The sequence below is a fragment of the Nycticebus coucang genome, chromosome 4 (genome assembly GCF_027406575.1).
Source record: "Nycticebus coucang isolate mNycCou1 chromosome 4, mNycCou1.pri, whole genome shotgun sequence".
Lineage (NCBI taxonomy): Eukaryota > Metazoa > Chordata > Mammalia > Primates > Lorisidae > Nycticebus > Nycticebus coucang.
In genome coordinates, this window is record NC_069783.1 from 68,963,221 (window position 1) to 68,987,525 (window position 24,305).

At 43.5% G+C, this 24,305-nt stretch overlaps 1 protein-coding gene and 1 non-coding gene across 3 annotated transcripts; both read right to left on the reverse strand.

Moving 5' to 3' along the window:
• Positions 1 to 124: 124 nt before the first annotated feature.
• FAM136A (family with sequence similarity 136 member A) lies at positions 125 to 16,686 on the reverse strand. Of its 2 annotated transcripts, none has more exons than XM_053587142.1 (3): positions 16,454 to 16,686; positions 3,682 to 3,822; positions 125 to 1,847 (listed from the first exon to the last, which is right to left on the reverse strand). In XM_053587142.1, exons 2-3 carry the CDS (start codon positions 3,814 to 3,816, stop codon positions 1,659 to 1,661), a joined length of 324 nt encoding a protein of 107 aa, XP_053443117.1. In that variant the 5' UTR covers positions 3,817 to 3,822; positions 16,454 to 16,686; the 3' UTR covers positions 125 to 1,658. The 2 variants fall into 2 exon arrangements, with proteins under 2 accessions (XP_053443117.1, XP_053443116.1); XM_053587141.1 differs by lacking the exon at positions 16,454 to 16,686 and adding an exon at positions 4,643 to 5,011.
• Positions 16,687 to 16,969: 283 nt separating this feature from the next.
• On the reverse strand, positions 16,970 to 17,040 carry TRNAG-CCC (transfer RNA glycine (anticodon CCC)). The gene has a single exon. It is a non-coding gene; the product is annotated as a tRNA-Gly (tRNA).
• Between the last annotated feature and the right edge of the window lie 7,265 nt (positions 17,041 to 24,305).

Sequence of the window (24,305 nt, forward strand, 5' to 3'; positions counted from 1 at the left end):
AGCCATAGGCGCCACCCCATCTTAAATTTCTTATTTCACAAATTGAAAGACGCATACTGAGAAAGTTATATATTTGCTGCCCAGATAAAAGGAAAGAAAAAAAACCCCACAAAACAGTGAGGGGAAAGATAAACGTCATTTATTGTTTAAAACCATATTACTAGGAAAATATATCACAGCCTGGAAAAAGAAAACAGGCTATATTATCATTTCAAGTATAGGTTGATAGACAAATGAGGTTTTTTTTTTTAGAGACAGAGTCTCACTTTGTCGCCCTCAGTAGAGTGCCGTGGTGCCACAGCTCACAGCAACCTCTAGCTCATGGGCTTAGGTGATTCTCTCGTGTCAGCCTCCCAAGTAGCTAGGACCACAGATGCCCACCACAACACCCAGCTATTTTTTTGTTGCAGTTTGGCTGAGGGTGGGTTTGAATCTGCCACCATTGGTATATGGGGCCAGTGCCCTACACACTGAGCCACAGGCACCGCCTGACAAATGAGGTCTTTATCAAAACCACAGGTGGAGGGCAGGAACAATGCTTGTTGAAAAGACCCCAGGCAAAAATGGCTTTCGGCAATGGAAAGCACAGCTCCTAGCCCAATTTGCTTACTTTCCCCTTGAATTTCCTGTTAGCAGGGGATTGTCTCAATAGGGTCCTCGTAATTTAGGGGCCTAAGTAAGCAAAGCTGGGTTTAAGCTTTCATTGCATTCTATGAAAACCATGTTCTTCCAAATCCAGCATTTCACAACTCTATTCTATTCAGGCAGCCAACAGTTCCTTTTTTACTGTTGGCTTCTCCATACTGGTATTTACCACAATCAAAACCCTATTTCTTTTCAAGGAGAAAGTGTTAGTGCAACATTGTCATGTCACTCTGCTGCAGACAGCATCAGGGCCTACCAGCTAATAAGCAGAAAAGTTCTGCTTCCCCAAATCACTCTGATGTTGCCTCTCATGTTTTTGCAAGGTATCTGCCTGAAAGATGCAACAGGTAACAATTTTAAGAACTGTACATCCACACCTTGATGGTCAGAAAAGGATATCTCAAGAAAACTTTTCAAAGTTCCTATCCAAACTACTCTCCCTCCCAGCTCCACATCTTAAATCAATTTTGTGCCCTTGTACAAATATAATAAAACCAAGAAAAATAAAAACCCAGAAACTTTTTTTTCCTACTTTTAAATTAGTGACCTCATGAATTTTGTGGTGCAGATTGTGGAAATGGTGTGGCGACACTTCTGGTAAACAGGAGGTTAACAACAAACAGAAATGCTTCCACTTAAACTTTACCAGATCGTAGGCAGGTTAGAGGAAACTGCCAGCCTGATAGTATCTATGCAGTAAGAATTTGGTACCTTGGAGGGAATTGGCATGGTATAGATTCTTACTGCTAGGACAAACACTTGCCATGTACAATATAGGGTCTAAAACACTCTCCTGTACCATCTCTGACAAAAATTTTAGTATCAATTTTTTTCCATTTCACTTTTCAGGTTTGAAACAAAGGAACAAATGTCCAGAGGCAAGTGACATATGCCTTAAACCCACTGCCATCCTTAATTTCTTCATTCACAGACTTTGCTTAAAAGACTAAAATTCCCTTTCCTTTTTAAAACAGACTCTTGTCCTCAGCCCCAATGGCCACTGGCAAATATTTTTATTTCCCAATGGATATGAGAGACTCCTTCATCTTCTTGGTCATAGTTGGGATGAGGTGCATGTGGTCATCAACACACTTAGTCACACAACTGTCCAGCTGCTGCTTCACGTGAAGCTCCTTACTCCCTGCATCTATTGAATCTTTGGCTTTGTCGTTGCAATGCATGGTGCATCGGGCCAGGCGGTCCTGTGGCAAGAAAAGGACAGAGAAGGCTGAGTTTGACCCCCATTTACCAAGTGCTCATCTCCTGGGCCCTGTGCTATAGGTTTCACATACATTATCTTCATCCATTAAAGGGATATTTTAGGGCAATGACCAAGAATGTCTGTGTTGAAACAGGAGGAGGGTCCAAAAAAACCACTATTATTAGAAAGCAGGTCAATGACCGAATAAAAAATACAAAAGGTTCTTCCAATAAGAGGTCACTAGTTACTCTTAGACTTACAAACATCTTGCTTCCTTAATTTGTTCTTATTACAGAAAAAAATCTCAATCAACAACTATTTATTAAGCATCTGTCATGTCCCAGGCACTCCTTTCATGCTGAGGAATATATTAACAGCAATTAGTTAAAATCTGATAAAGTTCTTACTACAACTTACATTACAGTGAGGGAAGAGAAACAAAATAAGCAGAGATGTTGGGGAAATGGTTGTATATACTAATCTGAAATTCAGGAGTTATGTCTGGACTAGAGAGATACAAATGCAGGAGTTGTCAGCATATAAATAATATTTATAGCTGTGAGACTAGAGGATACTAGACAAGTAGTTATAAAGGACCAAGGATAATCCTGGGCACTCCAGCACTTAGAGAGTAGAGAAAGGAAGAGCAAGCAATAGAGGCTGGGAAAGGAGGGAGGTAGAAATCAATGAAAGTGAGGTGTCCTGCTGGCCAAATGAATAAAGTGCTTTAAGTAGAAGAGTGATCCACTGTGTCAATGCTGCACATAAGTCGAGTAAGACGAGGACTGAGAAATGACCACAGGATTTAGGCCCATGGAGGTTATCAAGAGCTGTTCTGGCACAGTGGAGGAGTGAAAGTCTGCTTTGATAAGACTGAAAGAATGAAAGGAGAAAGTTTCATAGAAATCCAAGAATCAATACCCCATCTATAAAATTAGCTGTCAGAATGAACCCACAGAAACTTTTTGGAGTTCCATGATCTTGAATAAGTTATTCCTTTACAGTGGCAGTAATTATGAGGAATTTTGTGTAAGAGAATGTAAAATTGTATCACAAAAGAGGACTAGAGAAGGTCAGAGAGAGAGAAATCTCCTGAGGCCTGCTCTGGAAATCTAAAGTGCCTCAACTATGCAAGGGCTGTGGGAGTTATGAAACACCATAGGAACCATGGATGAAAACCAATATATGTATCATAACACCACAATATGGTTCAACTTACGGCACTAGACTGCCAGGTTTTTTTCTAAAAGTCAAACTAGTGGAGACTGGTTGGTCATAGGACCATCACAAATGGTAACACAGGGCAGTGCCTGTGGCTCAAAGGGTTGGGCGCTGACCCCATATGCCGGAGGTAGTGGGTTCAAGCCCGGCCCCCGCCAAAAACTGGAAAAAAAAAAGAAAGAAAGAAAGAAAAAAAAAACAAATGGTAACACAAACAAGACTAAAGCCAAGAGTTCTGCACAAATGCTTGTTATCTCCTGCACAAGAGCAAGCACATCAAGAACTGCAGTGCTTGGCCAGGCATGATGACATACGCCTGTAATCCTAGCACTCAGGGAGGCCCAGGCAGGTGGACTGCCTGAGCTCCCATGTGGGAGACCAGTCTGAGCCAGAGCGAGATCCCACCTATAACAGTAGTCAGGCATTGTTGCGGGTGCCTGTAGTCCCAGGTACTGGGGAGGCTGAGGCAAGAGAATCGCTTGAGCCCAAGAGTTTGAGGCTGCTGTGAGCTATGATGCCATAGTACTCTACCTGCGGCGACAAAGTGAGACTCTATCTCTTCTCCCCTCCCCCCCCCAAAAACACTGCAGTGCTCTGTCTGGGATATTCCTCACCTGGAACTTCTCCAACTCAAGGGTCACCAGAGCCTGAGCTTGAGCCAGAGGCGCATGGCAGCGCTCGATGCATTGGTGTACCTGCTGCATGGACGCCTGGCTGTCTTCACAGCAGTTGGCACTGCACCGGAACATGAGGCCCTGGGAAGAGAGGGCAGAGTGGGGTTAGGTCTTTCAGGACAGAGATGATCACGAAGTATAGTCAGAAGGCCTCCCTCTTCACCTTCCCTAAGAGTAGACTCCAGGAGCTCACAATCACCACTGGGGAAAATTTCCTCGGGGCCTTGCAGTGTCCCATGGCTCCTTACTGCTGGTTCACTGGCACTTGTTGCACGGATGGTTTGGTGGATAGGGAAAGTTGGGGGGTGCGTGTCAGAGGAGCACACGTTCTAAAAACCAGGTGCCTGGACCCCAGGGTTTAGTGGTGCATCCCACCAGAGGGCAGCCGACCCATTAATTAGCGACTCAAGGAGCGCTACGTGTTAAGAGAAAGCCACGATCGGGCGGGAAGCAGGACCAACACCACAAAACACGCAGAAGATGAGGCAGAACCGCACGTAACCAGCGCTGTGTGAAGCGGCGCAGCGGCAGCGGGCACGACCAGGCCAGCGGGAGCCTTCGCCTTTCGGCTTTCACCTGGGCCGCCTTTTCTGCGCCTCCGGCTGCTCATCTGCGGAAGGGCCGCACCTGAGGCGAACCCCAGGCTTCGGACTGCGGCACCTGGACGCCCCTTTCCCCGGCCCAGGCAGGATTGGGTGGGAACGGCCTTGCGCACGGCGTGGGTGCATGACTTCGCCCTATCGGCCAGAGCTTCGAAACTCCATGTGAGAGGAGGGGTACCGCCGAGGGCGCCGCGGCCACCCTAGGGACGCCCAGACCCGGTCTCCGGGGAGGGCGGCCGCAGTGCCAGACGTCGCGCGGCGGGCGAGGGAAGACTCTGGCTCGGCACTCGTTCAGGTACCTGCATCTTCCGGATATTCTCTCTCTCCAGGCTCTTCACCATAGAGTCCACGGCCTCCTGCACCCGCACTTGCTGCACCTCCGCCATGACGACCCCGCGCTGCCGGGCGCCGGCGCCCACATTGACTCGGCGCAGGGCCCGCCCCCTCGCCGCCGCTCCTCCGTTCGCTCCCGCCCTCCCCGGGTCCACGCCGCCCCCTGGCGGCCGAGCGGAGCAACTGCACGCTGGGTGGCCGCGCTCGACTCCCGCTGGGCTGAGGGCCTGGGGCTGGGAGGGTGCACCCACCAGACTGCCTGTCCGTCTTCCTCCCCTTCCGCCTTTCCTTTAGTCTTAAAAAATATTTAAGTGATTGAAATGTAATTTAACAGCTCGAAACCCAGATCTTGGCTGTACAGCTTGATGAGCTTTAACAAACCTTGTCCTTACCCTGGCAGTCTCCGCCCTTTCTCTCCCATTTCCACACCCCAGACTTCAGGATCTGCTTTCTGTCACTATAAACAACGTTTTCCCTTCCTAGGATTTCATACATACGTCAGTATTCAGTATCTACTCTTGTGACTGGCTTCTTTACTTAGCATGATGCTTTTGAGAGTGAGCCATGCTGTGGGTTCCTTTTCCTTGCTGAGTAAATTGTTGATGGGCATTTGGGCCTTTTCCCTTTAGTCATTGTTATAAAGCAGTGACATCCTGTGGACATCCTTGAGCAAGATCCTTTGTAGACACAGATTTTCTTTACTTTTGGGTAAATATGTAGAAGTGGAATTGTTGAAATACAGGTTAGCTGTATTTTTTTTTTTTTTTTTTATTTTGCAGTTTGGCCGGGGCTGGGTTTGAACCTGCCACCCTCGGCATATGGGGCCGGCGCCCTACTCACTGAGCCACAGGCGCCGCCCGGGTTAGCTGTATTTTTTTTTTTTTTTTTGAGACAGAGTTTTATTATGTCGCCCTCAGTAGAGTGCCCTGGCGTCATACCTCACAGCAACTTCCAACTCCTGGGCTTAAGCGATTCTCTTGCCTCAGCCTCCCAACTAGCTGGGACTACAGGCACCCACCACAATGCCCAGATATTTTTTGTTGCAATTGTCATCGTCATTTAGCTGGCCCTGGCGGGGTTTGAACCCGCCACCTTGGTGTATGTGGTTGGTGCCTTACAGGTTGCCGAGCTGTATGTATTAATTCCTAATAAAAAAATAAGCCTCCGGTGGCGCCTGTGGCTCACAAGAGTAGGGCGCCAGCCCCATTTACCAGAGGTGGTGGGTTCAAACCCAGCCCCGGCCAAAAACTGCAAAAGCCTCAAAGGCAAAGCAGGGGCTTCAGATATTCAATCAACAATGGAGGTTTTATGCCAGCAACACGGAACTGATTCTGAATTCTTCGGACAGTTCTGTCTTGAATGCCTCATCCCTTTACCCCTAACTTGACTGTCCTATGAATTCATTTATCAGACCAATACTGGACACCTGCTAGTACTGGATACTGTGCTAGGGGCTGGGGTACAGAGGGGCACATCAGTGAGAGGGAACAGGGCAGATACAGGGGCAATGTTGGAAAAAAGGAAGTGAGCCACCAGGGGAACATTTTCTTAGAGGATGTAAGACTTGAATTAAGTCTTTGAATTGAATGAGATGAGCTGCCCCCTGGCATTGGCACATGGGGTGAAAAGAATGCCATGCCAGGCATCAGGGAATGCCACAAACAAAACAGAATGTGAAAGATCTTGAAGCTTTGGGGAAGCCACGTGGTAATGCTGAATCTGGACCCTGGAATAGAATGGGGCCCTGTCATGGGAATTAGGGGTTAGCTGTCCTTGGGCACTAGATGGCAGGAGATCTCTAGTTTGAGGGCAGTGGGGTACTTGCCTCAACTCAAGGGTCCTTTCAGAAGGTTGTGCTCTTCCAGAACCAGGTCCTCCCTAGCTCCAGTGCTGGTAACTCTCCAGAAACCAGTGTTCAGGTCTCACTACAAGTGGCTCCAGTACCAGATGGGAAGAGAGTGATGCCAGCTATCATACAATGTACTGTTGTAGGTGCTTTACATGGGGTTATCTCATTGAGTTTCCACAGAAGGTGGGTACTTTGCTATCCACTTTTCTCTCACTCAGGGCCAAAAACTGAGGCCTAAGGAGATGAAGCCACTTAGCAAAGCTTGAACATTTAGGAACTGGGTGAGCTAGAATTCTATCCCTGATAGGCTGACTCTAGACTGTAGAAAGTAGGAAATATCTGTTGTGACTAATTCAACGTTTATACTTATGTCTCATATTCCACAGAAAATTCTTTCTTCTTTATAGCATAATCTGAATGCCTCACTTTTTTTCTTTACTCTGGATAATGCCAGACTGAATCTCTCCCACAACTCCTACTTTTAGGAGCCATGTTAATCACGCTAAAATGAGTTTAAAAGTCCTTGAATAATAGTCTTGTTAGTTTGAGTATGTCAGTTGTGTATACAGAATGAATGGTGCTTTAGTATTTATGATAAATGATTCCCAACTTGTTAGCTTTGGAAACTAAGTGAGACTGTTCTTCCTATAGGGTTTAAAAAACTCCCGGACAGGCGGCGCCTGTGGCTCAGTCGGTAAGGCGCCGACCCCATATACCGAGGGTGGCAGGTTCAAACCCGGCCCCGACCAAACTGCAACCAAAAAATAGCTGGGCGTTGTGGCGGGCGCCTGTAGTCCTAGCTACTCGGGAGGCTGAGGCAAGAGAATCGCTTAAGCCCGGGAGTTGGAGGTTGCTGTGAGCTGTGTGAGGCCATGGCACTCTACCGAGGGCCATAAAGTGAGACTCTGTCACTACAAAAAAAAAAACAAAAAACCCAAAAAACCCTACATATAAAAAACTCCCGGACAATCTTCCAAAAAATTCTGGCCAGAGAGTTGAGGAAATAAATTTAGACAGGGGAAATATGTAGATGATATTTTGATAACCAATGAGACTGAAACTGAACCAAGGCAATAAGCTGTAACTGTATTACATTTCCTAGGTGACAAAGGATGTAATTCATTTCAGAAAAAGCTAAGATCTCATTTCTTACCTTTTTTGCCAAATACTTGGTGTTTGAATTATCTCTTGGGACTCAGAACCTACTCTTGGATTGGAAGGGGCCTACAAATAGAATAGCAGTTCCTATCTCCTGCAAACAGTTGAAAGTATTCTTGGATATGCCTGGGTTCTAGGGTCAGCCTCGGTTTTGCCAGATTTAGATTTCTAACTTCAGGATAGTAGCAAAACCACTCTAAAAAGGAGATGGGGGAATGGGGAAGCAAAGAGAAGGAAGGAGGGAGGGAGGTGAGGGGGGTCACGGTGTCTGACACACCTTTTTGGGGGCGGGACACAATTATAAGAGGGACTTTACCTAACAAATACTAGCAGTGTAACCTGGATCTTTGTACCCTCAATGATTCTCCAACAATAAAAAAAAAATGGTAATTACAAAAAAATAAATAAAAAGCCTTACAAGGGGAAGAAAAAGAACCACCTCCTTGAACCAGGGAATGCCACATAGCCTTTTTTTTTTTTTCCGTTTAGCAGGTGTGGGCCAGGTTCAAACCCACCAGCCTTGGAGCATGTGGCTGATGCCCTAACCATTGAGCCACGGGTGCCTCCACCACATAGCTTTCTTGACAGTTAAAACAATGACTGTCCCCACACTTGGCCTCCCAGACTTATGATTTGCCTGTCCAACAAGCCTTCTGATTTGCTTGCTCAAGGAAGACAAGGATTCTCACAAAGCAATGGCAGGTGGGAGGAGACAAAAAATTGAACTTAGGGTATTAATACAATCTTTGGGGGATCATAAGCAGCCTGTAAGAAATTTCTGTAAGAAATTGAATGTGGTAATAAAAGGATGTCTGATAAATAAAATAAAACTCATGTGATAGTGGTGTCTGCTACTTATGATATTTCGCTGGAAGCTAAAAAGTTTACCCGTGGGTAACTGGTGACTTTTTGTATTGTATTATTCCAGGCATATTGTATTATTCCCACTAGTATCATAGGTAGGCTTTTCCTTAAGACTCAGTGGCCAGATTGATAAATATCAGGCTACATTGTCAGATAATCCTAACATAACACTGAAGGTTGCATCTACCTTAAATCTGGCCTCCCGGGACTCTAGTTCCCCATTGTAGGATTACAGTCAGATTATTGACCAAGTGTATTCTAGTCTTCTATATTTGACTGAGCAGCCCCTGTTGGACCCAGATGAGGAGTTCTTTACAGATGGAAGCAGCCTATGGAATAGGGACAATGCAATCTGGGTATTCTATAGTTTGTGGCCAATAAATAACTGAGCCAAAAGCCCTACCCCTGGGACATCTGCTTGGAAGATTTAGTTAACTGCATTAACTAGACTGATTCTAAGCATGCCTTTACAGTGGTACATGCTCATAAACCTATTTAGAAGAAATAAGAGTATCTTACCTATGAAAACAAGAAAGAAACAAGTTCTTAATTTTTTTTTGTTTTTTTTGAGACTGTCTCACTTTGTCACCCTGGGTAGAGTGCTGTGGCGTCATAGCTCACAGCAACCTCAAACTCTTGGTGATTCTCAAGTGATTCTTTTGCCTCAGCGTCCCAAACAGTTTGGACTACAGGTGCCCACCACAAGGCATGGCTATTTTTAGAGACGGAGTCTCATTCTTGCTCAGGCTGGTCTGGAACTCCTGAGCTCAAGCAATCTACCTGCTGAGGCATCCCAGTGTGCTAGGATTTCAGGTGTGAGTCACCACACCTGGCCTAAGTTCTTTTTTTTTTTTTTTTTTTTTGAGACAGAGCCTCAAGCTGTCGCCCTGGGTAGAGTGCCGTAGCATCACAGCTCACAGCAACCTCCAACATCTGGGCTTAAGCGATTCTCTTGCCTCAGCTTCCCAAGTAGCTGGGACTACAGGTGCCCACCATAACGCCCGACTATTTTTGGTTGTAGTTGTCATTTTTGTTGTAGTTGTCATTTTTGTTTGGCAGGCCAGGGCTGGATTTGAACCTGCCAGCTCTGGTGTATGTGGCTGGCACCTTAGCCGCTTGAGCTACAGGCGCGGAGCCCTGGCCTAAGTTCTTGAGTGTTTTTTTTTTTTTTTGACACAGAGTCTCAAGCCATCGCCCTGGGTAGAGTGTCGTGGTGTCATAGCTCACAGCAACCTCCAACTCGGGCTCAAGTGATCCTCTTGCCTGTTTTTCTATTTTTAGTACAGACGGGTCTCACTTTTGCTCAGGCTCAGTCTCGAACTCCTGAGCTCAAGCAATCTACCCACCTCAGCCTTCCAGAGTGCTAGGATTACAAGCATGAGTCACTGTGCTGGGCCAGTTCTTAAATTTTTAAAAGCTGTTTTGTTGTTCAAGTAAGTAACCATCATGCGCTGAGGGAGACATCAGAGAATTATCTATGTTGACTTGGGGAATAAAAGAACAGCCTCGCAATAATCCAACCAATTGGCCTTAATCCCCTTACTCCAACTTAATAGCCAGGGAACTCCTATTTGTACAATAAATAGCACATCAGTAAACGATAGTACACAAAGGTCTAGGAAAATCGATAACATACCAGCTCTCAGAGGAACAAGTAAACAGGAGCAGGTACTGTTGGTATACCCTCCGAGTATATTTTTTGTCTGTGGGGTCAGTGGGAAAAAAAAACAACCCTTGGGCCTATGATTATTTAAAAAGCTACATAATGGGGGACACTAGCTTGTTGGAAATCCTTACCATCCACTTGTCAGTCCATAATAGGTAAAAAATTGCCCATTAAACTAGCTCCCTAAAACTGCTTCATGAATGACTAGGGGATTTTTGGATGGACCTTCCATCTGGGGGTCATTGGGCAAATATCTCATAGGTGGGATCACAGATGGTAATGGAAATTTCCTTTGATAAACTTTACTATCTTGGTGGGGAGAGAGTAGCAACTTAACAACATGTATGAAAAATTTTCAGTTACAGGCCAAACATTTTCATTTTTTCTCATTCCCCGACTATATCCCATTTCAGCAGGAAGCAGTCAGATATAAAGAAGTTCTGATTCCCCAAGACTTCAGAGGAATTAACTAAAAACGAGGAAACTATAACTGCCTTCATGAATGCAATTCAGTAACTTCTATGTTTTTGATAATTCTCTCTTAACTTAAAATAATTGAACTTTTGAGTTATTTCTTAGAAATGGTGAATTTTCTGTAAGACAAAAGAGTTCATGAAGGAATAAACAATTTTGAGAATATACATGAGTATAGAGGTATATGTACATCATCCAATCCATTTACTACAGAGGTTTGAACTTATTGTAACTTGAATACTCATTGAAATGCTCTAGCATTATAAACTTTAAGAGAGTTTGCCCCACAACACGTTTCTAAAGTATTGCTTACAAGACACTGAATACTGGCAATTTCTAACTTAACCGGGTGATGCTGAACACTCAACTTGTGACAAATAAGGGTTATTTCCTTAGGTATAGTGCTCATACTAAAAGTAAAACTCTGGCCAGGCTTGGTGGCTCATGCCTATCATCTTAGCACACTGGGATGTGCTTAGCACACAAGGCAGGAGGATCACTTGAGCTCGGGCATTCGGAGACCAGCCTGTGTAAGAGTGACACTTGGTCTCTACTAAAAATAGAAAAACCAGCTGGGCATTGTGGTGGGTGCCTGTAGTCCAAGCTACTCAGGAGGCTAAGGCAAGAGGATCGCTTGAGCCCAGTTCCTAAATGTGCGCTCTAGCCTGGGGCAACAGAGAGACGCTCTGTCTCTAAATAAATAAATAAATAAAATAAAAGTAAAACTCTATTTTATCTTCAAAAATGAGTAAAATCTTGATTCACTAGTTGAAATTGTACCAATCCTTTAAAATAATGTGTGGATCACTTACAGTGGGCAGACTCTGTTAAGAATATGTTGATTTTTTTTTTTGCGTTTTTTGGCCAGGGCTGGGTTTGAACCCACCACCTCCGGCATATGGGGCCAGCGCCCTACCCCTTTGAGCCACAGGCACCGCCCTGTTAGAATATGTTAAAAGCACATCACTTCCAGGGTCATTAAATCAAACATTTTAAGGTCTGGCCTGATGGCTCATGCCTGTAATCCTAGTACTCCTGGAGGTCAAGGCAGGTGAACTGCCTGAGCTCAGGAGTTAAAGACCAACCTGAGCAAGAGTGAGACCCTGTCTCTAAAAATAGCCCAGCGTTGTGGAGGGTGCCTGTAGTCCCAGCTACTTGGGAGGCTGAGGCAAGAGGATCATTTGAACACAAGAGTTTGAGGTTGCTGTGAGCTATGCATAACCCCATGGCACTTTACCAAGGGCGACAAAGTAAGACTCTGTCTCAAAGAAAAAAAAAAAAAAGATAAAGAATTAAAAGGCAAAAAAAAAAAGGAAACATTTTACATTGGAAAACTTAGGGATTAGTACCTTCATATTTAATCAAGAAATTTTTTTTTTTTTTTGAGACAGAATCTCACTCTGTTGTCCTAGCATGTGCCAGCATGAGCCAGCAGGCCTCGCTGAATATGAAATTTTTTGCTGAGGGAGGTAGAAAGAAGAGGAGACAGGATGTTTTTAGAGCATGGACTACTTTGGGGCAAAGATTCTTGGATAGAGAGTGTCTTAGTGAGGGATACAAGTCAAAATATATATAAATATAAATATAATAAAGAGTTGAGGACAGCAGAACTGCAGGAAGAAAACAAAAGGTATATGATCTTGGGTGAGTTACTCAAATTCTAAGCTTTGCTTTTCTTCAGCTGCAAAATGGAATAATTTATGCCAGAGTTCTGGTGAGGATGAAATGAGCATGTAAATCACTTAACAAAGAGGCTGGCATTCAATAAGCATTTGATAACTATCTGTGAATAAAACTCTGTTGTTTCTCTGGCAGTAGCCTCAAACTAGTTACTATTTAATTTTCTGCTTTTTTAGACTGGCCAGAGAAAGTTGAAGTTGTCTTCATTATTTGACATTCCCAAATCAACCTACTAAAAAATGTTAAGTTCCCAGGTATTTCTTGTGGTTTCTGAAATTAAATAAATTTAATAGAGTATTAAGAACCTTAAGACTGGGCATGGTTGCTTATGCCTGTAATCACAGAACTCTAGGAGGGTGAGGTGGGAAAATCACTGAGGTCAGCATTCCAGATCAGCCTGGGTAACAAAATGAGACTCTCACTCTACAAAAAACACAAAAATTAGCCTAGTGTGGTGCCACATGTCTGTAGTGGTCAGCTGTGTCAGCAGCTGAGCCCAGGAGTTCACAACTTCAGCAAGCTACCATTATGCCATTGCACACCAACCAAGAGTGCGAGAGCCAGACCCTGCTCCTTAAAAAAAAGAAAAGAAAATAAAAAATTTAAATATCTTATTAAAGGCTCGGGCCTGTGGCTCAAGCAGTTAAGGCGCCAGCCACATACACCTGAGCTGGCAGGTTCGAATCCAGCCCAGGCCCACCAAACAATGATGGCTGCAACCAAAATATGGCCAGGCGTTGTGGCGGGCGCCTGTAGTCCTAGCTACTTGGGAGGAGGCAGGAGAATAGCTTGAGCCCAGGAGTTGGAGGTTGCTGTGAGCTGTTATGTTACAGCACTCTACCCAGGGTGACAGCTTGAGGCTCTGTCTCAAAAAAAAAAAAAAAACCTTATTAAAGGGCTAGGTAGGGTGCCCTCATGTCTGTAAAACTAGCACTCTGGAAGGCTGAGGCAGGTGGATTACCTGAGCTCAGGAGTGTGAGACCAGCCTAAACAAGAGTCAGACCTTGTCTTTACAGAAAATAGAAAAAACTAGCTGGGTGTGGTGGCACCCTCCAGTAGTCCCAGCTACTTTGGAGGCCGTGGCAAGAGGATCTCTGGAACCCAAGTGTTTGAGGTTGCTTTGACAAGCAAGGATGATGCCACGGCATCTCCACCCAGGGTGAGAGAGTGAGACCCTGTCTCAGAAAAAACAAAACAAACAAAAACTTTTTTTTTTTCTTTTGAGACAGAGCTTCAAGCTGTCGCCCTGGGTAGAGTGCCGTGGCATCACAGCTCACAACAACCTCCAACTCCTGGGCTGAAGAGATTTGCTTCAGCCTCCCAAGTAGCTGGGACTACAGGGGCCCGCCACAACACCCAGCCATTTTTTGGTTGTAGTTGTCATTGCTGTTTGGCAGGCCGGGGCTGGATTTGAACCTGCCAGATGGTTCAAATGGTAGATGTGGCCGGTGCCGTAGCCAGTGCCTTAGCTGCTTTAACGACAGGCCTGAGCCAAACAAAAACTTTATAAAAGATGATGACAGCTTTAAACCAATATACTGTTGACTATTATACTTCTGGCTAAGAGACAAGGGAATAAAAGTTTCTACTAACACCCTGAGACTAATACTTTCTTAGGGAGGTTTTTTTTTTTTTTTTGCAGTTTTTGGCCAGGCTGAGTTGAACCTGCCACTCCTTTGAGCCCCAGGCATCGCCCCATTTAGGGAGTTTTTTTTTTGGCCGGGGCTGGGTTTGAACCCGCCACCTCCGGCATATGGGACCGGCGCCCTACACCTTGAGCCACAGGTGCCGCCCTAGGGAGTTTTTTTTTTGAGACAGTGTCTCACTATGCCACCCTGGGTAGAGTGGGTGGTGTCGCAGCTCACAGCAACCTCAAACTCCTGGGCTTAGGTGATTCTCTTGCCTCAGCCTCCTGAGTATCTGGGACTACAGGCTCCTGCCATACTCCCAGCTATTTTTTTTTGTTGCAGTTTGGCCGGGGCCAAGTTCGAACCTGCCACCCTCAGTATATGGAGCTGCAGCCCTTCCCACTGAGCCACAGGCTCTGCCCCCATCACAGCTATTTTTTTGTTGTTGCAGTTGTTCAGCTGGCCCGGACTGGGTTCGAACCGGCCACCCTCTGTGTATCTGGCTGGCACTGTAACCCCTGGGGTATTGGCACCAAGCCCTTTTTAGAGAGTTTTTACCTACAATATTTCCAAAAACAAAGGCTGGTGCAATTGCTGCACCCTGTTGATAAGCTACTTTAGCAAAACATTTGTTAATCTATTAAGAAAACAAGTGTAACCATATTTCCCACACAGATAAGAAACATTAACTTAAAAGTGAAAAAATTTTAAACCGTTTCCGCCTATCCGAGGTGAAAAAGAATTAGTGTAGATGGTGCTTGTGGCTCAAGGAGTAGGGCACCGGCCCCATATACTGGAGGTGGCAGGTTCAAACCCAGCCCCGGCCAAAAACTGCAAATAAATAAATAAATACACAAATAGTAATGAAAGCTGATGAGCAAAATAAAAAAAATAATAAAAATGAAAAAATCCATGCATAATTAAAAAAAAAAAAAGAATTGGGCGACGCCTGTGGCTCAAGGAGTAGGGCGCCGGTCCCATATGCCGGAGGTGGTGGGTTCAAACCCAGCCCCGGCCAAAAAAAAAAATTAGTGTACTTCAGAATAACTTCAATATGTAGAGGGCTTCAAAAAGAAACATAAAATTTTATCTTTAACATACAGAGCTCTCAAACTGCCAATTTTCCAAAATTAAAATAAAAAAACTAAGTCGAGAACTAATCGAGATTTTTCCTTTTTTATTTTTCTGAGAAATATAACAAGGCAGAATCATCTCATGTAATACTTAGATCAGTGTAGAGACAGAATGTTTGGGCTTCCTTGCCCCTTGGGCTTGAGAAGAAATAAAACTGGGCTCTCTTGCCCACCCCCCGCCTCCTAGGTGGGACAGAAGGCTCTCTGTGCTTTTAGATAACCATAACTATGTATGATGATACTTATGTTGCAGCTGCTTGGCATATTGCGACTTTATACTCCGCGGGTATAAAGGTGTACAGGACCTTCGCCTTGTGCTGAAAGTAGATGGGAGAACGTAACATTGGGGCTTTCCCAGTAGCGCCAGGAGCTGGATAAGGGAGACCTGCTGCGCTGCGCCCCGCCCTCCATCACCAAGAGCTGAATAGCGAGCCTGTTATATTCGCCCTCCCGCGCAGTTTCCCTTCCGCCTATGCGAAGTGAACCGTTTGCAAAACACTCAGGTAACAACAGTAACTCTAAAAATTCTCAGATTTGACTCAGTGTCCTATGGTACTTATCCATTATTGCTTACATTATTGCGCTCGTTCAGCAACATGCCAATCATAAGAGTAACTAAGATTATAAAATTATAAAACTATAAAAACTATTAAATCTACCTTCCCTCACTTTACATATACCTCCAGGTGATATTTCTATGTCCATAATGCACTTTCAAAGTTTTGGGAGTGTCCGGTTAGGCTTTTTGGTAGGGGGTGCTACAGAAGGAAAGCTAAAGTGAAGTTAAAAATACTTGCCCTTTTTCAGCTGGCAACTGCGAAAAAAAGAAAATGAGTATGTGCAGCCTCAAAAAAAAAAACATCGTTGAGAAGATAAAGAAAGGAAGAATTCCAGGAGGAAATTAAAAGTAAAATTAAAAGAAGGCTGCAAAAATAAAAAGAGGTTAATCCGAAAAGGGGTGTGAGGAAGAAGCGGGGGGTGGGGGGGTGGGCGGCGAAGGGAAGGGAAGAAAGCATGAAACCAAAAAGGAAGTTTCGCTGAGTTCTAAAAACAGGCTTGAACTAAAGTTTTCTCCTAAGACCACGGAGGTGAAATTCCACGCAGTGGTGTAGTTAAGGCGAAGGGATTAATTTCGAGAGTTGAGCCCCCACTCCCTCGTCCTCTCACAGCCCGGGGCTCGGTTCTAAGCGTCCAGGTGTGCGCTAAGAAGAACCACCATATCGCTGCGTCCACGGAGAACAATAGGCCGGGGAGCGGCGCAGGGCCGAGGCCTTCCCTCCGGGACGACCACCATCCCGCCTCCCTCATCGCTGCCCCAGACTCACAGAGTCTTGGGCATCTCCTTCTCCATGGCTGCAGCTGTCGTGGCGGCGCCTCCGGGTCCAGTTCCCTGCCCTTCACTAGGTCCCAAATCGTTTGAACTGCAAAAGCTGCAGAATAGCTGGGTTTCTCGGCTGACCAGAGGATACTCCGCCTCCTCCTTTGCCAGAGCTCCTGTAAAACAACTAAGCCCCGAAGTCAAGTGCGGGGGAGAAGCCAGAGAAGCGATCCGGACAGCGCAGGCGCAGAATAACTTCGCGGCAGGCAGATTATATCTAAACCTACAGCTTCACTTGTTGCGCAGCCGCTTTCCACCCGCCCTGAGGGATGTCTCAGACTGCGCAGGCGCAAAGATCAGTAGTCGTGTTAACTTTTTTAAGTTGCACATTCGAATATTTCAAAAGTGAATTACAATAAAATAGCAATATGCAAGGAGATTAGGAATCCTAAATATTTCCACAGGAGGGTAGATTTATCAGGATTCTTCAACTTGTTTTGTTTTTAGAGAGGTAAAAGGCGACTGCGCCGCCCGGGAATCGAACCCGGGTCGCAAGAATGGGAATCTTGCATGATACCACTACACCAGCGGCGCTGACACTGCCTCTTCCCATCTGAATATCTTAGGAGTAAATAAATGCAAGGAACTGCTTGTTTTCATGGGAAGACAACTTTAATAACTTTCATATATTATTTATTTATTTAAAAACTAAAGTTTATTGACAATATATACTCTGTTTTTCGTTGAAGTACGAAAAAATTACCTTCTCTCATCCCAAAACAGTTGAACGGACGTTTCTGCTTTTTCTGTACAGAAAAATCTTAATTAAAAATTTTTTACTTAGAAAAGTCAGAATTTCATTAAGAAAAATTAGCCTGGGTGCTAACGAAATGCTTGAGAAAGAGAAAAATGTACTCAGATGCCGATTTTTCTTTATATTTTCATTTCTTTAAGATATTCAACAAACAATGAAAATTATTTAAGAAAATGTTATTCAAAAAAAAAAAGAAAATGTTATTCAAATCGGTCACTAGAATCTTAACAGTAAATAAGTCAGAAAACTGAGTCTTTTTTTAGGAGGCAGAGAAATTAGGGCCCTGAAATGTGTTTCATTGTATATATAAAGCATTTCATAATGCTTTTTATGAGTTATAGACTATTTTTTAAACATAGGAGAACTTACACATCAAAACACGTGTTGTCCTCTTCAAAGTAGTTGCTTTAGACTGATAAAATCTGGATTTTCAATTTTGGAATTGTCTTTAGAATCTGTGGTAAATTCTTCAGATTACATTTAAAAATACCAAATATTAGTCTTTTGAGGCTGAACAGTGGATGGTATTTTTTAAACATTTTTTTGAGACACCCATTTAAAATGATTTTCAGTTTGGTGTTTTTTTCCCCCTTTATTTATTTGGGTGTGCAAAAAACACCACAGATAATTTTGGAACATTTTCATAACCTCAAAAAGGAAACTTTTACAAATCAGAAGTCATTCCCTGTTCCCCTCCCACCCGACTTCCCAGCCTATTCTAGGCATTTCACATGAATAGAATATAGTCTCCTGTGACTTGTTTCTTTCATTTAGAATTATGTTTTCAAGGTTCATCCGCGCTGTACCATGTATCAGTTATTCATTCCTTTTCTTTCTTTTTCTTTTCTTTTCTTTCTTTCTTTCTTTTTTTTTTTTTTTTTTTTGCGACAGAGCCTCAAGCTGTCGCCCTGGGTAGAGTGATGTGGTATCACAGCTCACAGCAACCTCCAACTCCTGGGCTCAAAGGATTCTCTTGCCTCCGCTTCCCAAGTAGCTGGGATTACAGGCACCCGCCACAACGCCCGGCTGTTTTGGTAGTAGTTGTCAGCTGGATTGGAACCCGCCAGCTTTGGTTGGCGTCTTAGCCGCTTGAGCTACAAGCGCCACCCCATTCCTTTTATTTCTGAATAAAATTCCATTATGTGGATATTTCGCAAATTTATTTTTAGTATGGTAGTTTTTTTTTAATTACAGAAGTAATACACGTAAATGCTCACAGTTACAAGTGAAACTATAGATGTATAAGATAAATAATTCCTTTAGCTGGGCGCCTGCAGTCCCAGCTACTTGGGAGGCTGAGGCAAGAGAATCGCTTGAGCCCAAGGGTTGGAGGTTGCTGTGATGCCACAGCACTCTATGGAGGGTGACATCATGAAGATTCTGTACTGGGAAAAAAAAAAAAATTCCCTCATTCTCATCCTCTTGAAGTAACTAATATTAATAGATTATTCTGTAAACTTCCACATTTTGCTTAAATGCACACAGATGGACATGTATATAGGTATTCGAGATTTTTAGATATTTCCAAAAAATTAGAATATGCCATAGCTATTACTTGATAACTTGCTTTTTTTTCACTTAAATTTATACCTCCCATCTGGAAAGAAGAGACTAGAGAAAAAAAAAACTTATACTTTAGATATTTTGCAGTTCAACAATAGAGATATAATTAATAGTTTTTAGTAGGTATGAAATGGTCCCTAGAATTAATGTTTCATGATTTATTCAATGGTAAATTGAATAAACTACCATAAATGTTATTGATGGGTATTGAGGTTACTACACTTCCCTCCCCCCCCACTACAAACAGTGTTGCAATGATGTCCTATTAATATATCTTATAAGTTGATTCTTTTATTTTTGTAGGACAGATACCCAGATATGGGATTACTGAATTAAATAATACATATTAAAATAAATATTTATTTTTTTTAGAGACAGAGTTTCCCTCCATTGCCCTCTGTGGAGTGCTGTGGCGTCACAGCTCACAGCAACTTCCAACTCCTGGGCTTAGGCGATTCTCTTGCCTCAGCCTCCCAGTAGCTGGGACTACAGGCACCGGCCACAACTCCCACCTATTTTTTGTTGCAGTTTGGCCCGGGCAGGTTTGAACCTGCCACCCTCAGTATAGGGGGCCGGCGCCCTACTCACTGAGCCACCCAATCATTTTTTTTTTTTTTTGAGACAGAGTCTTACTTTTGAATTTGTCTTGCCTAAGATAAAACAAATATTATTTAGATTAGGTATTTAGAATAATAAAGAAATGAAATGGGAGGAAGTAACCAAAATGTGAAAATGATTTTCTTCAAGTCAGTTTCAAAGAAGAAAAACAACCATATGGAAGAATGGCAGAATTTTGGATCTGAGTATGGTCAAATATAAACAAAGCTGGATATTAAAGTTAAAAAGGCAGGTTTTAATCCGTAATATATTACTGTGAAAAGAAAAAAAGTCCAGCACAAACTGAACTGAACTCCCATTTGTACAGCAGTGACTGAGCATTTTAAAAGAGAACAAGGGAATAGAGAAAGGAGTGAGCAAGGGCTCAGCAGAATCAAAGGGCAAAAAATTTACAAAATATAGGAAGTGGAGAAAAACCAAGGTAGGTTTGTTAACGTGTCCACCTACAGAAGCTGGGATGGGGCCCTATTTTCATGTTGTTTGGAACAAACCATAAGTTCTTTTGGCAACCCTGAGTTTTCTCAGGTAAGTACTTTCAGGGGGCTAGGGTCAACCTAGGGATGCATCTTTGAGCTGTTAGAAACTATGTTAGTGTGTTGTTCCAGTCTTTAAAGGCCAAGGTTGAGGCTTCGTTGAGAAGTGGGCTCAGAGGAGTCTAGGTAGAATTTGAGCAGGGAGAGAATCTTCCCCATTGTTAAATTCCTAAGAACACTGCTGTCTTGGACAACACTCCATTGACCTAAAGTTACATTTCATATACATGGTAACATTTTCCCTCCATGATTTTTTTTTTTTTTCAGTTTTTGGCCGGGGCTGGGTTTGAACCTACCACCTCCAGTATATGGGGCCAGCGCCCTACTCCCTGAGCCGCGGGTGCCACCCTCCCTCCATGATTTTTTTTAAAAACTCTTTTGCATTTCAGTGGCACTATTATTTTGAAAGGGTGCAGAATGAGAGAGCCATCTGCCTCCCGCTTTACAAGTCTTCTAAGTTGTCTTTGCCTCCAAATGCCCTTTCAGTAAATTCTTTCAGAAGGTTTCATTTCCATAGTCAAAGTTTCCTAATATAACACTTCAGTCAAAGTCACTAACATGGCCCATTCCAATCAACCAACAAATACTTATTAAGGGCCTATTGGACTTATACTGAGGTATCGTGGTCATCATGTAGTTTGGAAAATGGAAAGTAAAAGACATGTAGTTTAGTTTTTTCTTTGTAATTTCTGAGTAGTGGGAAAGAGGACTTATTCTTGTTGAGGACAAAACACTTTGATTGGAATAAGGAGAGTGCTTATTTCCTATAGGATCCGCATTTTGTTCCACTAACACCTCCACTCCTTCTTTTCATTCTGTTTCATGGGCCTCCTTGCTGTCTCTCGAATATGCCATGCTTTCTTATTGCCTAGCACACTCTTTTTAATCTTTATTTTTTCTTAAAGCCTTTAAGACATGATGGAAAAATTTTACAGGTACATATAGAAAAGTAAGACATGATTACCACTGAATGAAAACAATCTAACCAGAAAGTTTTAATGCATGTCAGCTAATGTTGAAAGTGAAATTCTCAAAAAAAGGTCTCATTTTGTTTTTGGTTAGGTTTATAGTTTTATAACCTTTGTATCAAAACCTACTATCTTAAAAACATAAAATGCCAGTTAATCCTGCTAAAAATGTATGCTGACAATTTGAAAACATTCTTATTTTTAGTTTATCAATAACAATAATAATTTTTTTTGAGACAGAGTCTTACTCTATCAACTCTGGGTAGAGTGCTGTGGCATCATAGCTCACAACAAACTTAAACTCCTAGATTTGAGCAATCCTCTTGCCTCAGCCTCCTGAATAGCTGGGACTATGGCATGTCCACCAGGCAGGCTAGTTTTTCTATTTTTAGTAGAGATGGGATCTTTTGTTCTTGCTCAGTCTGGTCTTGAACTCCTGAACCTAAGGGATCGTCCCGTCTTGGCCTCTCAGAGTGCTAGGGTTACAGGTGTGAACTACTGATTCTGGGCAATAATAATAATTTTCAAAAATCCTGCTTATTTACCAAAGATTACTAAATTTACATGAATTAGAAAAGCATTTGGGTTTTTTTTTTTTTTTTTTTTTTGGCCGGGGCTGGGTTTGAACCCACCACCTCCGGCATATGGGACCAGCGCCCTACTCCTTGAGCCACAGGCGCCACCTGCATTTGGGTTTTTAAAATTAGTTTTTGGGTACTTTCTTATTTATAAGCCTATAAAACATGTATGCACACGAAACATATCTGAATATACACACACACACTCACACCCATACACACAGGTTCCACTAGGTTTTACCTCTAGACATGAGACAGTAACATGTCTAGACATGAGACAGTAACACAATTGACCAGTTTACAGAAGATAACTGGATCCCAATTACTTCTGACAAAACTGTAACTTGTTCACATGGCTAAGTTTTAGTTTTTTACCTATTATTAGATAGGTAATCTAATAATGGTTGAGGACCAAAGTTTTGGGTAAAGCAGTTTCCATTGCAGTTTGATTTTAAATAGTCTCTTGTCCAGGCCAAGTACGGTGGTTCACGCCTATAATCCTAGCACTCTGGAAAGCCTAGGGAGGATCCCTTGAGCTCAGGAGTTTAAGACCAGCCTGAGCAAGAGATTGAGACACACACACACACACACACACACACACACGCCCTGTTTCTACTAAAAATAAAAAAACTAGCCGGGTGTTGTGGTGGGCACCTGTAGTGCCAGCTACTCAGTAGGCTGAAGCAGCAGAATCTCTTGAGCCTAGAGGTTGCTGTGAGCTGTGGGGCCCTGCTCCTCTATCCAGGGCAACAGAGTGAGACTATCTCAAAAAAGAAAAAAAAAAGCCACTTTCCCTTTCAGCTTAATATGAATTTTCAGTGTTTACATTCTAGCAAAACTGGCTACAAGATCGCCAAGTAGCCATGAACTAGCAATGCCATAAACATTGGGTTTCTCTCAACAGCAAAAAAAAAGTTACCAGGTTCAGAGTTGGCAGAAAAGAAAATAGAGAGGTAAAGCACTTGAGACTTTTAAAAAAAAAATTTCAGATTAATATGAAGGTACAGATGATTAGGTTATATTATTTGTGTTTCTTAGGTAGGGTCCAAGTTGTAGTTGTGCCCCTCACCCAGGGGGAGACATTTTAACTTTATAGGCAGATTGATCATCTGAGTTCTGAATTTTCCTTGATGTAATTTGCCCATCAGTTAAAACATGTGCACAAGAAATGGCCATAACCAGCTAGAGTCCTAGGAAACCTGGCATGCCTTCAAATCTTTCCATTTACACAAGTACTTGCAAGTAGAGGTGCCATAAGCCAACAAGGATGCCTGAGTGGATCAGTCTCCTTGTCCTTCCTTGTCTTTACAGAATTTCCCCCTCATTCTTCCTTAAAAGAAGCAACTGAACTGTGGTCTAGGGTTTAGTGTTTCATCACTGAGTCATTATCACCTTCTAACACATCTCAGTTTCTCTCTTTGGGGGTCTATTACCTCCGAGGGGGCTGAAAACACTGAGTGATCAGCTTTTATATGTATTTCCTGAATTAGCCTTCTTTAATTTTTATTATTTATTTATTTTTTGTGACAGAGTCTTATTATGTTGCCCTTGGTAGAGTGCTGTAGCGTCATAGCTCACAGCAACCTCAAACTCTTGGGCTTGGGGGCGGTGCCTGTGGCTCAAAGGAATAGGGCGCCAGCCCCATATGCTGGAGGTGGTGGGTTCAAACCTAGCCCTGGCCAAAAACTGCAAGAAAAAAACAAAACAAAACAAAAAAACCCCAAAAACCCCCAAAACTTTTGGGCTTAAGTGATTCTCTTGCTTCAGCCTCCCAAGTAGCTGGGACTAAAGGTGCCCGCCACAATGCCTGGATATTTTTTGGTTGTAGTTGTCATTGTTGTTTGGCAGACCTGGGCTGGGCTGGGTTTGAACCTGCCACCTCCAGTGTATGTGGCTGGTGACCTACCTGCTGAGCTACAGGCGCCAATCCAGCCTTCTTTTAATTAAATTTGTTTTGGGGTTGCCCTCTAGGGCCACTTTATGTCATGGGGAATCACCCCAGACATTCCCACTTAGGTATCAACTTACCTAGGGGCACCTTTTGGCTGGGAGGAGTAAAATGTCCTTTCTCTTCCAAGCTCTTGAACTTGGTCTGTCATTTATCTACCATGTGGACAGTTCCATTTCCTCTTTTAAAAGTGCACAGAAAAGCCGATTGAAATTAATTTTGGGAGGAAGGGGAAATAGAGAAGACCCTTTAGAATGATCTCAAAACTGAGCGTGTTGGCTCATGACTGTAATCCTAGCATTCTGGGAGGCTGAGGCGGGTCGATCACCTGAGCTCAGGAGTTTGGGACCAGCTTGAACAAGAGCAACATTTTGTCTCTACTAAAAAAATGAGAAAAACTAGCCAGGCGTTGTGGCAGGTGCCTAGCACCTACTCCGGAGGCTGAGGCAAGAGGATCTCTTGAGCCCAAGAGTTTGATGCCATAGCACTATACTCAGGGCTACAGAACAAGATTCTGTCTTAAAAAAAAAAAGGGGGGGGGGCAGCACCTCTGGCTCAACGGATTAGGGCGCCGGCCCCATATGCTGGAGGTGGCAGGTTCAAACCCAGCCCTGGCCAAAAACTGCAAAAAAAAAAAAAAAAAAAAGTGCCTTGGCACCTATGGCTCAGGCAGCTAAGGTGCCAGCCACCTACACCCCACCTGACAGGTTCAAATCCAGCGCAGGGGCCTGCCAAACAACAATGATGGCTGCAACCAAAAAATAGCCGGGCATTGTGGTGGGTGCCTGTAGTCCCAGCTACTTGGGAGGTGGAAGTAGGAGAATTGCTTAAGTCCAG